The following is a 14,918-nucleotide window of genomic DNA, read 5'->3' as shown; positions in this document are numbered from 1 at the left end:
GTTTATTTAAAATGGAATAAAATTAAAAGTTTATTTTGATCACATAATCATTCACCACCCCTAAAACCTATGGACTGTTTTTTGCTGATAAAAAAAAAGTAATTTTGACAATATATCTTGCAATTATCACATGTGCACTCTAGACTACATTTCCCATCACCCCCCTGGTTCTCACCTGCACTCATTCAGCCATCACCCACACCTGATACAAATCACTACCTGCCAAGAACAGCAACACACTTTGCATTCAGTAATTGTCTGATCTATGATAAGGACTACTCACCTTAATACTTACCCCCAATATCTCCAACATTTCTCTTATGATTCTCCAGCGATCTCCTGCATCTTGTGTCTCCTGTTCCCCAATGATCCTCTTCTCTACCAGTAAGCAGCTACCCATACATATGTAATATGTAACATATGCAATATCTAAATCAAAACATAATATCCATGGTGTCTAAAATGTCAGTTATTCATAAAAAGTACAATATTTCCCTCTGAAAGTTTTATAAAAATCTAATACAATTATACTTAAATAGGGAGTTAATGTTTAAATGTCAACATATATGGTCACAGATATGTTTAACATAAGAAATAAACTAGGATAACTAATAGTTGTTAATGATCAAAATCTAATAAAAACTCATTAAAAGCAACTAAAAAATAAAACATAATTGTTGTCCATCAATTTCTATTTTTAAAATCCCCTCACAAGCGTCAGCTGTATAAAATACACTTGGCTCAGTGTTGCTATATCTGGAATTGAGCTACTTTTACACTGTTGCTGTGGGTTGTTGGTATAGTTGTTGTCTTTACTTCAGCTATATTTCCCCATCCTCCCACATTTGGGCTAGTTTTGGCGCTAATTCTGCTTCTTTTGATTACCAATTGTGTGGGTTTTGTTGTGCAGACCTGGCAACCCTGCCCCTCGGTCCGACCTTCAATTCAACTTTCTTGTAATTATTTCTCTCAGTGACACTTTCAATCTTGTTATTGCTACTTTGTTTCTTAAATGGAGACTACTTCTCAGAATGCCATTTTGTATCCAACAATGTTATATCTCACAATCCTAGCTTTATATCTTGAATTTTCAAAACTTTTGTTTTGCAAATGCAATACAATGCATAATTGTGACTTATCGTGCCTTCATATCTTGCAGTGTGATTTTATTTCTTGGAATTGTGGTTATTTCTCATTATTGCAACTTTATTTTACGCAATATATTGTGACTTTGTTTCTCAAAGTTTTTAGAATGGAACTACTTTCTATCTCATGTGACTTTATATCTCACAATTCTAACTTCTTATATTTTATTTATGACTTTTATATTTCATACTATCCCTTGTTTCTTGTAATTGCGGTATTTTCTCATAATTGCGCCTTTATATCATCCTATGGTATTTGCCATGATGGCCACTGTGATTTTGCCAAGTAAGACATGTTCCTAGTTCAACATATTTTGATCCTGGAACAACATTCCTGTCTGAAAATTAAGTCCTAACCCTACCCTAAACTTTTGGAACTAATATCAAATAAGATCCAAGGGAAATGATCGGTGAATAACACTATTTTAGAAGCACCTAACCCTGGTTGTGACATAAATTGTAAACCCTGAAATCTGATTGGTTGATGGAAATGTTGCATTTTGTATTTGGTGAAATAACATTCACTTTGCTGTGACTTTGTTTCACATAATTGTGAAAATATCTCAATATGCCTACATATCAAACTACATGACTGACTTCATCTCTCAGTTTCGACATTATCTATCGTAATAACATCTTATTTTCTTGCAATTGTGACCTTATATTGAATGTATTTTGTGAAAAAAGGTTAAAGACCCTTCTTTTTGTAGACTGTTTAACTTGAAAGAGTGCGGCCATTTCTTTGTTCACACATTTTCCGTGAATAAGTGTGACTGAAACATGAGAACGGGCAGGCAGAGGGCATGCATCAATATTAATTACAAACCTCAGTCATGATCAGGGCAATCACTTGGCCGTTAATTCTTCAGTGCAGGATATCAGTCATTTACCTTACAAAGGCTCTAAAGATCAATGATGGGTGTCCAGGAGAGAATGGTGACAGTGACGTGACATGCCCACAGTATTCTAACAGATACTCTTTCCCTGCTGGAGGCTCTTGCCTAATAGAGGAACAAAAGCAGAAAGATAAGAGCGCCACATAAATCATGTCAACTCTCTCAAACCACTGCAGTGTCCTCAGGAACGGGGCTGGAACTGAAACAGATTACCACTATCAAAACCTGTGATGAAAACAATTAACACCTCAGGCTTCTGACAGACTCAGCTCTGTGATCGAGACAGTGTTGGTGCAGTTAGGTAATGAATTTACTTCATTGCCATCAAAGCTCTCGATTTCTCACTTAGCTGTTGTACAAAGTATTGCCTGCTGGCAATTTCAAACTGTGTTACTAAATAGTTTCTCGATTGGCCCGCTGGATTGCAAAAAGAAAAAGAAACAAGCACTCAGCTGTCAATTATTTTGTACTCGTGTCCACTGATTTACAAAAGAAATGATTAAAAAATTCTGTTTGCGAACAGCTTTGACGGACTACTGGCTGCAAGCACATCACAAGTGATTAACATCTGTACGACTCAATTTGCCTGTTTGTGAACGGAGTGCATGGGCTCATCATAGAGCCCAGACTGTCCACTCAGCATGGCTAGGAGGCATATGACACCCTCGTGGTCACGTTCTCTCTCTCCATTTGCACCAAGTCTGTTGAACTGTCATTGAACTGAGAGTCTATCTATTTGCTCACTGCAGAAGCAATTTTGCCCCACGCACTTTCATGCCAAGAACACAAACTCTGTGACATCTAATATCCTTCTCATGATATTTGAAACAGCAGAGAGACAAACTCCAAAGATAACTCTGAATCTTTGCTAGCTAGCTGTGTATAAATGCTAGATGATTGGTTTTAACTCAAAAGGCAAAAGCTTGCTTCAGTTGCAGCTTAAATTTTAGATCAGGGTCCAATTCTCACCATTAAAGGGTAACTAAACGCCTGGTCAGAGCCTGACTCCACCCACTGGCAATATTTGAAAAATGCTGGAAAAGTGGGCAGAGCCCAGCGGAGGGGGGCGTGCACCTGAGACGCATCTCTTTGTATGGAACTTGCCTACGTCACCAACAACCGCTGTGTCACGTACCACCGCAAACATCCAATAGGAAAACTCAACTGCAGTAGCCACCGTTCAACCTGAAGAGGGCAGCACTAAGACGTTTTTACACCATATATTGTAGAAATAGAACACTTTATAAACAAATGCCATAAAAGTTACTCGAATCAATGACTGGTATTAATAAAGATCCATTCTTACAGATCATTAACTAAAAAAAGTTGGTTAAGTGTTTAACAAATTATTAACTACGACTTTTGCCCTGAGTAAACTCATAATTACTGCTTAATAATAGCAAGTTAGTTGTTAATAGAGGTCTTCACGGATCCACTTGGATCCGACAACCCGAGGTCCGACCCAAGACCCGAGCGGGTTCGGATCCAAAACTCCGTTGAGTGTCTCGGACACGGGTTGGGTTCGGTATTAGTGGCCTCGGGTAATTTAAAATAAATATGCCTTTTCCAAATGGACCCGAGAAAACCCGAATTAGTTTAAACTATGTTGGGCATTTAACAAAATTGCAGTATTTAAAACAGCTCTCTGACTTTTTTTTTAAGTGAGAGAACAAATCCGGGCTTTTACGTGCAAATAGGCTATAAGCATAAGCACGGTTGCCTCCGCATTTATTTACTCGGTTGCAAGCTCCACATAAACCAACCCCTCCGTTTGCCAAGAAAAACTAGTGCGCCATCATGTGGATGGATGTTTGACTACATGCAAGTATTTGAATTGTCGTTAAGCCAGACCTGTCAATCAATTTTCAAAATATGCCAAAAAAGCGACTAGCGACAAATCTAACGACTTTTTCTGGTGTTATCAGAGACTTTTGGAGACTCTCTGACGTAAAAGCACATATAGTTTTTACTCTTCTCAATGAGCAGCAGCCCAAAATCACTCACAGGTGGCCCAGTCCTCGCACAAGAGCCCCAAGGGAAATTATCGTGCAAGTAGTACTCGATGACGTCACGAATATGCTAATTACCGTATGACGTCATCTAGCGACATTTAGCGCATTTTAGGGAACACGTTAGCTACTTATAAAATAGTTAATAATAAATAGTTGGCAACACTGAAATACACAACACTGTCAGACAAGCATGGAGGCGATAAGAGACATTGCGAAAAAGGTGAGGGAGAATTTTATTGAAAATCTGTTAGGCTACATTTGAAATACATTTTACCCTGTGGTGGTTCTAATCATCGTATGGTCCGGTAAATAGCATTATGCCAAATTTTATAGGACGTAATGGGTTACAGTGAAGTGTGATTGACATTTTAGCATACTTGTGCGTCTATGTTAAGAGCATATTTTTAAAATGCAGGGCTGCAGTGCAGGCTGTGCACAAAGTAAATGCCGTTTACGTTCGGGTCCAGTTGGGTTCTAAAGGAAATGATGTCAGGTCGGGTCAGACTCGGGCCTACTTTTATCGGGTCTGTCTCGGGTCGGGTTTTTCTTAACCCGTTTACATGCATGAGTAGAGAGAGTTTCTCCTGTATACATGGAATTGCAATATCCCGATGTAAGCGGCGACACGCGGTTAGCGTCTAGACGTACGGACAACCTTAAGACGCAATATGCGTCATTTCCAATTCTTCTTCCTGTATCCAAAGACAACAACAGCAACCCGTGGATAATGAATAGTTCAGGGCAGATAGCGATCGCCTTTGTTTGCGCTTTGATGCTGGTAACGTTACTGAGCTCGCTCCAAAAGTATGCCGTGCTGTGTCTCGCCTGGTCTCGCCATGTTTACTTCTGGTATACTGCACACGGATTTTTGTATGCGCCGAGAAGTTTCTCTACTCAAAAGATCAAGATTCCTTGCAAATAAAACATGCGCAGAACACAAATCACTATGGGGATATGCCGATACGTGTTTACATGACCAAAAATTCGGGTTAGAAAGGGGTATAATATCCCGGTTTTTAAAATCCGGAATATGAGCATATTCGGGTTTTTGCCGGTGTTTACATGGCCATTCGTGACCGGGTTATTGCTAATATCCCGTTTTTGAATGGATTATTGGCTGCATGGAAGCGTAGTCATATTTTCAATAAAAAAAATATTTAAACATAAATATTAAACTAAATACATTTCTTTAATGGATCTAACACGTACGTTTAACTTACAGAGAAATGTAATGTGGGAGGGGAACAATACAGGGCGTGCGTTTTTTGAATAGCCAAAATAATCAAATAATTCCCATCGATCGTCAAATATTCTTTTTGCTTTAAATCTCCATCCCTGCAAAATACAAAATGTCAGACATTAGACTTTATCAGACAACAGACCAGCACCATAGCATACGAAAGAAAGTATAGGCCTAAAAAAAATAAAAATAAAAAAACATTCAAGTAAATAATAAAGGAACACTAGAGGCCCATTAGTTTCTGCCGAATTATATTATTATACAAGCAGTTCGGCAGTTGTTGTTTCTGTTGTTGTTACATGACTGTCTGACTAGTCGACACGTTGGGTGATGACATCATCGTTTCACAAAATATACGGATTGGCTTTACACACGAAAACGCAAGGGTGTCGTTTTCAAAAAGTAGCGGTTTCACTCTCCCAAAACGCCGGATCCGTGTGAACGAAACGCCAATATGATAAAAAACAACTATTACATATCTTTAGCTCTAGATGGAAAGTGGAACAAATTGATGTTCTATTATACGTACACAATTGACATGTAGCATTATCTCACATTGTTCATTGTGAGCAAATTCTCATTTGAGTATGTTTGCGACACTTGAGCTTTGTGTAGGGTATGTGTTTCGTTTCACAGCAGGACCCTCTCCTAAAATCACGATGACCGACACATGGTCTGTAAGAACGGTGTGGACAATGTGCACTGATGCATAGTTCAACTCAATGGGGCTCTTTTGGTAATTTTCAGTTTCTTTTCCTCCCCTCGCTCTCAGAAAGCTTTTACTTGGAGAGGTCTGTGAAGTTGAAGGACTGTTATGGGCTGAAGAGAATGGCCGGGGAACAACGGGGCGTGTGGCGTATCTGTAAATCTTTAATTTAAGGCTCAAGCTTCAAAGGACTCACAGCGAGGAATGTGTAAAGTGGCTAACCGGGTGGCCAGCGACACATAGCTTCTCCTATCTTCTGTATATGTGAAAAGAATGGAAGATGACAGGAGTGATGGTCTGCTAGGACTGAATGATGCACTCTGAATTATACAGTCACTTACAGCGAGAAAGAGAGGATGAGGTGATCTGGGGAGATGTGTTTGGCTGTCCACACACTGTATGAGCTGATGTTACTGTTGAACTTTTGCTTGTATGTATTGTAGGTGAGTATTATTGACTTTCATGGTGTCCAGGCTATCCAACCCGATCTCACGACCAAATCGTACGAATTCGACGCATGATTAAAAAGTGTCTAATTCGTACGACCTCACTCGTACGAATTTGTACGATTTTACTAAATCGTACATATTTTACGAATTCGCCAATTCGTACGAATGACCTACCCCTTACCTCGCCCCTAAACCTAACCATCACGTGGGTTTAGACAAATTTTACGTGAGAACAGGCTGCAAAACAAATTGCTATAAATTTCACGTTTAATTGCGAAACGGCGAGTAACAACAAAAAGAAAATATTTTCTTCCTCAGTATTTTGTCCTTTTCTTTTCAGAACAAAAATCTAAACATTAAATTTAAATATTTTATATTTTATATAAACTAAATATTAGTTTTGTTTTGTAAAAGTAAGGCTTGTTTTGCATCGAAATTAAGTTTAATGCTTAGAATAATAATGAGAAAACAATCTGCCACTAGGGTAAGAAAAATAAACTGCATTTAAAGGAAAATATATTTTTTTCTGACTGCATTGGTAATTTGCTTTTCTTGATTCAATTTTAAAGTGATTTCTTTCTTTTTTTAATATTTTCTTTTCATTAAAAAATTATATATCAGTAATTATACTTGTCAAGTAAACATTAATTCAAGAACATTTACATATTTGTACTGAACAAGACAAAAAATACCAAGAAAAGTGTATGTTCTTATAAAAGCAACAGCAAACAAAATATATATATATATATATATATATATTACATAATAATCTATTCATAATGTAAATGCCAGCAGAAAATATAAGGTACATGATGAGGATGTCTGGTGAAAATAGGGATTTGCAAGACTGTGGGAGTTTTCAGTCTCATTGCTGTTTTCTCTACACTAATGTTGAAATGAAACCCTATAATGTCAAATCTACAGCAGACCCTGTATCACACATATGTACATTTTCATGCTGACATCATGAGTTCCTGTTAAACATATACACACCAACAACTGTGATTAGTGTTAACACAACACGGGTCTCCAGGGACTTTTCGAGCATTAACACATCAGCCTTCCTTAATCTAAATGACTGAATCCCATGTAATGCATGGTTATCAGCACTACTGTAATGTGCTCCTGGTAGAGCTCTCTCCTCTGCAGTCGTACTCATCAGATTATCTGGGTATTCATCTTTGATAGTGCTGCTTTAATGGACAAGCAAGGTCAGGAGGAGGTAATACATTTTCAAGCAATAAATCTAAAAACTGGAATGCTGTTTGTCTGCAGATTTAGCATAAGCTAGATAGCTATTCAGTGTTGACTGGGATGAAATGATATATTTTGCCGAAATGTGATTTTATGGGAGATGGTGTCATTAGAAGACATACAGTAGATGCTGATGAACATATAGTGGAGGTTGGTGACCAGACATTAATCATGTAATAAAAGCTTGAAATTGTATAAATACTAGCGAGAGCATGCTGGAAAAGCCTATCTCTCCTGATCATTGAGCTTTGTTATCTATATGGAAACCCATTACATCCTCAGAGCAAAAAATATAAAGGTTTTTTTTTAGATGACATTGTGCGATTTAACGTTTCAATACAAAGAAAATCATTTGCGATTAGGACAGTTACAATTACCTTTTTATTTATTTTACTCTAAGTAGAAATAGGCTTTCAGGGATGTTATCTGGCATGCCATCCTCTCATTCTCAGGTGCAGAATTTTTCCCAATCTCTAAAATAACATAATTGTTATAGATCACACTGCTGATGAATAAATTATGAAATATAAGTAGAAGCCAATGGATGGCAATAGAACATGCAAAGAATTTTAACGCTGCATCCTTTTGAAATAAGGAAATGAAAGTTCAGCCTAAGGGAAAGTCAGGGTTGGATTTTAAATTGGTCATTCTGGGGTTTGACCATTCTAGTCTAATAAAGATGTCTAAGCAATCAGGTTTCATGCAAAACCGCTGACCTTGTACAAGGGCGTTTGGTTCTCAATCAGGGATTCCAGGGTTTTTTAAGCATTTTCATTAATATTCATGTGTATAACAGGAAGTCAGTGTATTTGTAAGCTGCAGAGACAGATTGGGCTTCACAACAAAGCAAAAATTAATTAATCATGGGCACTAGTTTTGAACTGAACAAAATCTAAAATCCAGACCAAACAGAAAACATGTACCATGCTTTGTTTTCAAATACAGTATTTAAATTTTGATAGAAGAGGGCTGGTCCTATTGCTCACGTTGAATGCCTTCATGGTGAGCATTCAAGACGTCTCTCCAGGGGCCGTAAGGAACCATGATCTCTGGACTAAAGGCCCCGATAGGCTAAAGTTTGGGGTATAAAAAAGTTGGAAATACCTGAGCAATGGTATACTGTTGGCAAACATCCCGAAAATGGTTGCATCCCACAACCCAACAAGTCAAGTGAAAACACGTTTATTTCAACGCATTCTCATCCTTTAGCATCATATGTGACGCTATATGACAAAACGGCCAAATACTACGCACATGGCCAGAGGCGTAGCAAGCTTTTGAAAAGTGTGGGGGATGGATGTGTTATTTGAATTTGGGCATGTTACGTAGACCCCTGTCCCTCTAGGGGGGTTCGGGGGCATGCTCCCCCGCAAGAAAATTTGGTACATTTTAAGGTTAAATGCATCAATCTGGAGCACATTAAGAGCTCAAAATTAAGAGCTTCAACTGGATTCGACCCAGGCCTGTGCACATTGAACAACGAAAAAGCATTGACTTGTAGCTTACCTAAAGAGGGCTCAAACATCTTTATAGTTATGATATATAGAGTATGTCATTATATTCTATATTACGCTATCAAAATTACAATACTTTTGTCCTAATTTCTTCACTTGTAAGAAATAAACCCTTGAGCTTTTATTTAGGAGAAAACAGAACACCATGCTGATCGTGTGAGCAAAGAGCGCGTTTTTTTGTTTTTTTTCTCATATCACGCAGCATTACAAACAGAATGCCTAAAGCAAGTCTTGTACTGTTTATCCAAAAATACGAAATATAATAATGAAAACACTGGACATGTCGATAAAACAAACATAACATCTTCCCAAACACATATCAAGCTTATTTAAAAACCTCGAAAGCATAAACACTCATTCAAAGTACCTGGAAAAGGGAGATGTAAACAACCATAAGTTCCCGCCTCCTCAGCACGAGCTGACCGATCTAACACATCAAAAGAGGCGGGACCTAAGGCAGAACAGCCAATCATCAGCCGGACGCACTCAAAGCAGGTGTCATGTTTGAGAGGAGACAGCCGCAGCGAGCGCACACACACACACACACACACACACTGAGCGCCAGAGAAACGGAGGAGCGACTGTAGGAAGGCGTTTGTGTAAAACTGCGGAAAAACGGCAGAAAAAGTGCGGGTGTTGAACACTCTCACCGAGAAAAGTGTGGGTGTTAAAACACCCACATCCCCCACGGTTGCGACGCCCCTGCACATGGCACCCGTTATCGTTGTGATGGGTAGGTTTAGGTGTGGGGTGGGGTAGGGTAGTCTCATATTACGCTTTAGGATTCATGACGCCTTGGGTTTGCGTGTTATATTAACGATAAAGGGTGCCATGTGCGTAGTATTTCGCCGTTTTGTCATATAGCGTCACATATGATGCTAAAGGATGAGAACGGGCTGTTTATTTATATAGCACTATATTACATTAAAGCAAGCATTTTTAGTGTTAAACATGAAAAAAAAACTGTTAAAGTAGTGTTCATGTTTTTACATGCGTCTGACTTCGACGGACTGAACAAAATAAATGAACCAGAGAAAATTTCCACATGAAAGAAGGTGGAGCCTCAGAGTCGCATGTAATCGCAACAGACCAATTGTAGTTGTTATTCGGGGTGTTGATCGGTCAACTTTTGCGGAAAGTTTGCTTTGTCGAGCAGTTTTGAACTCCAAACGAATTTAATTTATGCCTGGTTATGTTCGAAATGACATTTTTAGTCTGTTTTCGAATTTTGTTTTAAAGGTTCAGTAAGCGATTTCTGAGAATCATTGTTGAACACTGTTGATACTTAAAACCAACCCAAACAAACACACCCCTCCCTTCATTGTTCCACATCCAAAATGCTTGAAAATGCAGTGTTAGCTCTGCTGCTGCCATGATAAAGAGACATCCACTCTATTTAAAGTTTAATTAAAAACTATCTCCAAACGAAGTTCGCTTTGACCTGATTTTGTTTGAAATGATGTGATATTAGATCTTCCTTTATTTTGCTCACCTTTTACACTCGGGACCTCATTTTAAGTACGCGCTGCTGGGTCAGGATGCCCTAACCCAGCATGTGCTAGAGGGCTCTAATGCTTTTTGCACTATATGACTGAAGGTGTCATGGTGCTCTGCTTTCTTTGACAGTCTCCAAAGCTCAGAGCACTGGCCAAGTTCATATTAAAGAAAAGCAGAGAAATTAGTTTCTCTATCCGCATGACCATATCATATCCCACGTCTGTTATTAGTGTAAAATGGTGAAGATGTTGAAAGGAACAGCATATTTACTAAAAAATATCATAATGTTCATTATTTAACTATTGAAACTATTTTGCAAACAATAGTCAAAAGGATTTATATTTTCTGCATGTATACTGTGAATTCTGATCTGATGGTTAGATTTCATATTCTGGGCCCGGTTGTTCAAAAGTAATCTGATCGGATTTCAGCTATTGGATCGGATCAAATCTTGAAAATGTGTGGTTCAAAAGAAAAAAAGGAATCTGAAATTGGATTAGATACAAAAGATGGATCAAATAAGGGTCTTATCTAGCGAAACGGTCGGTCATTTCAAAAATAAATAAAAAAGTTTACGTTTTATAAGCACGAATGCTCGCCTTGCTCTGTTCTGTGATGAGCGTTCGTGACTCTCCTGTTCGAACTCGTTTATAAAAAAGAACAAATCTTTTTTCAAGTCATGACTCAAAGGGTCCTAGATAAGACTCTTATTCATCGTCTGGTGTCGTTTAAAGCCCATTGAAGCTGCACTGAAACTCTAATTTGGACCTTGAACCGTTTGGTTCCCAATGAAGTCCATTATATGGAGAAAATCCTGGAATATTTTCATCAAAAACCTTAATTTCTTTTAAACTGAAGAAAGAAAGACATGGACATCTTGGATGACATGGGGGTGAGTAAATTATCAGCGAACATTTTTTTTTTTTAAAGTGAACTACTCCTTTAAATCCTTATTTCTCCCATCTCATGGGAAAATAAAGGAATAAACCATGACCATTCAAAACTATGACTGGGTTTGTAAAGATACAAAGCTTAACACAAATGGGTGAAGTGTCCCTTTAATCTTGCAGCCCTACCTTTAATACAATATTTAATATACACAGTTTTCATTTTTATTTTTATTGTGCTCTTGATTAGTTTAACCGCTAAAGAGCTTCGTATCAAGCATTTCACTACAGTAAGAGATATTTGTGATGTTAAAAATGAAACAAAAATAAGTAATATCAGATATTTTTCACGTTTAGTGTAAAAAGTACAACCTGCAATGCCACTTGAAAAAAAACTAGTTTCAGAGAAGAAAAAAAAACGAAAAAAAAAAACGTGGAATAGGCTAAATAACTGCATAACTTGGTTGAAGAACCCATTGCTTTTATTACAGCACTGTTTTAACTGTTGTGTTGTTCTGATAGATAAGATTACCCTATGGTTGTGCTGGTATTTGTATTTCTTGGATGTATAGCACAAACCTTGAAGTCACAATGCCCACTTTAATTTCCACAACAACAGAAAAACAAAAGATATAAGGCCAACTTAACACATTCTCATCCCAAGAAGTCATATACATATTTTGACCATACCTCAACATCTGCCTTTTTAGGGTACCCTTAAACATCGGTTACATGACGATCCCGGGCCGTCATACAACTGACGCTTTACTTTTAATGTCGTTTTGGTGACGGGGTAGGGTTAGGATCCGATAACGTCATCTAACCGATGTTTAAGGGTACCCTAAAAAGGCGGATGTTGACGTATGGTATGGTCAAAAGACGTCCCAAGACGTCAGTTATATGACGTCTTGGCCAAATACAAGAACATCGATAAACAGTCTCAGCACCTTCTGGCCTTTGTTGAAAGGATATTTATTTATTTTGAATGTAGTTACTTGTCAAATATCATTATAATTTTAACTGAGCACACAAAGTTGCAGTAAGTGGATCTGTCTTAGCTGACAAACCAGGTCTGATGTGCTGTCTGTTGTCTCGCCTGCAATCAAAGGAGATTGTCAAAGAGTTGACCCGACAGTCAAACAAAGAACCAACGGTGGAAAGCTCCAGCACTGATAAACACTTAATAAAGTGATATCAGGGATGCTTAGGTAAATGCATCCCAGATGGTGGGTGGTTGAGCGGGCAGATGGCGCTGACTTTGCCTTACAGAAATGGCTAAATAGTCAGACCAACATGGAATATGGTTTCTGTGTACTTGCAGACACATTCAAGTTTAATTAATAAGCAGTTGGCATGTTTCCTTAACACTGTTGTCTTAATGTGGGTAAGCTACAATGCGATCCAGTGAGAATTGGTCAATGGACAGCATGTGTTTACATCTTCAATGTGATGTCTCTATTCAGAAGCCTGTTTTTACTTAAAAAAATAGAGTAAGTCTAAGAGAAAAAAAAAACCTAGTAATCGTTGAAGAAAATTACAGTGATCGTCAGACGCATAACAACTGAATATGTCATCTGCATGCATGTCTTGCCTGCCTTTTTTAAAACATAAAATAATGCTGTTCCACAGAGGGAAGGAATCAAAAATGCATAATGCATAATGTTAGATGTGATTATTCTGACAGTAGAAAAACAAAGAGAATGCCAATTCTACCCATAGAGATTTATAATTTAGACTAACCAAAAACATTTTCTTTTGCTCTCTTTTAGATAACATCTCTCCTATCATATTATTTCATTGGGTAGGCACACTTATCAATTTCATCGCATTAATAATAGGCTATTTGTAATTGAAAATAAGTGAAGGATCAATCAGACTGATTTAAACTTGTTCAAAAAGACATTCTTACCAATCAATAAAAGATCACATAGGGCTTTGGTATGTGAATCGGACTGTGAAGCATATCTTGCGCTTTGCAAATGCAAGTTGTATCCACCAATAATCGTGTTCATTGAATTTGAGAACTTATACTTTTAGGCTTTAAAGGGATAGCTCACCCCAAAATTACTCACCCTCATGTTGTTCCAAACCCGTAAGACTTTCGTTCATCTTCTGAAGATCTTTGGGTGAACAATGAAAGAATTTCATTTTTGGGTGAACTAACAAAAAAACATCTTGCAGTGGTGGTGGTACACATGAAGAAGTATGCAAATGAGTGAAAAATACAAAATCAGCTCATTCTGATATTCTGCAGCTTTCTAACATGAGAAACAATAATACATGAGATTTACATGGAACATCTGTGTCGTATTTTGGTTGCGTTTTCTTCCCACAGGAGCTTGGCCTGGACTGTTTCAGTGAAATAATAAAGTATGTTAGATACATTATTATTCCTAAACACCATAAGAAGCAGAGAAATATATTATTGACAGTTTGTGCAGCACATGTCAGCACTTGTGAACCTGTTATGTTGTGATGCAGATGCAAAGTCTCTTGAAGGATAGGCTTTGCTTACATTGTCTTAAAAGCCTTAAAGGGGAAGCAACTTGTTTAATTTCAAAGGTCAAAAAAGAAAAAGAAAAATATTGCCATGTCATACTGATTTTAAAATTTTATTTAAATGGATACTTCAGGATTTAGCATTAAGCTTTGTATTAGTAGAAATCCTGTAGTATTTTCAAATTACCGTGCTTTCCACCCTCATATCCCCTGAGATGAGAGATTTATGTATTTTTTTGTCTGGAAAAAAACCTCTGATGATGCAAAAATCGTTATTTTGCATCTGCATCATCTGTAGTCTTTAGCCTCTGGCCAAAAAATCCTCAGTCAGTAGTAGGGGCTGTCCCGCATTTTCTCAACCCGCCCATAGAGGGTGTGATCTCACTCACAGAATGAACACATAGTGTCAGCCATCTTTTTTTTGGTAGCTAAGCTAGCAGGCTCTTGTTCTGTGGAGAAAGCGGAGTAGTAGAAGTTACCGTGCTCTTTTTCCTGGACATGTCCGGCCGTCGATGTCCGGGATTCAGCTTTTGCTTTCAGCAGTCGCCATGCATTGTTTACATACAGCTTTTGTTTCAATCTAACTGAATTCATTCTTTATTGGTGAATCTGAATGTAGTGTTTACATGAACGCTATACAAGTGATCGTTTAATGTGCGTTTTAACATTGCTAATAAAATTCACGGTCCTCCGTGAGAGATAAGAGACAGGTGCGTCTCACAGGTGTTGCTCATCGTAATCACGCATCGCGCCGTTCTCCCGCGGCCCTCACTCGTCCTGCTCACCACAGTAAACATAATGAATGGCGACTGTAGAACG

The 14,918-nt window shown here is 38.0% G+C and overlaps 1 protein-coding gene across 1 annotated transcript in view; it reads left to right on the top strand.

Moving 5' to 3' along the window:
* The first annotated feature begins 265 nt into the window (after positions 1-265).
* The window catches only part of nectin1b (nectin cell adhesion molecule 1b), a 152,012-nt gene continuing 137,359 nt past the window's right edge, over positions 266-14,918 (top strand). Inside the window, exon 1 of the mRNA XM_089135346.1 lies at positions 266-384. Coding sequence (XP_088991472.1) covers positions 321-384 — 64 coding nt within the window. The 5' untranslated portion in view covers positions 266-320. The remainder of the gene's footprint in view (positions 385-14,918) is intronic.

This window comes from Pimephales promelas, chromosome 10 (assembly GCF_988280905.1).
Source record: "Pimephales promelas chromosome 10, fPimPro1.hap1.1, whole genome shotgun sequence".
NCBI classification, from domain to species: Eukaryota; Metazoa; Chordata; class Actinopteri; order Cypriniformes; family Leuciscidae; genus Pimephales; species Pimephales promelas.
The sequence above is the reverse complement of the archived record's forward strand: the minus strand, read 5'-3'. Positions and strand labels throughout refer to the sequence as shown.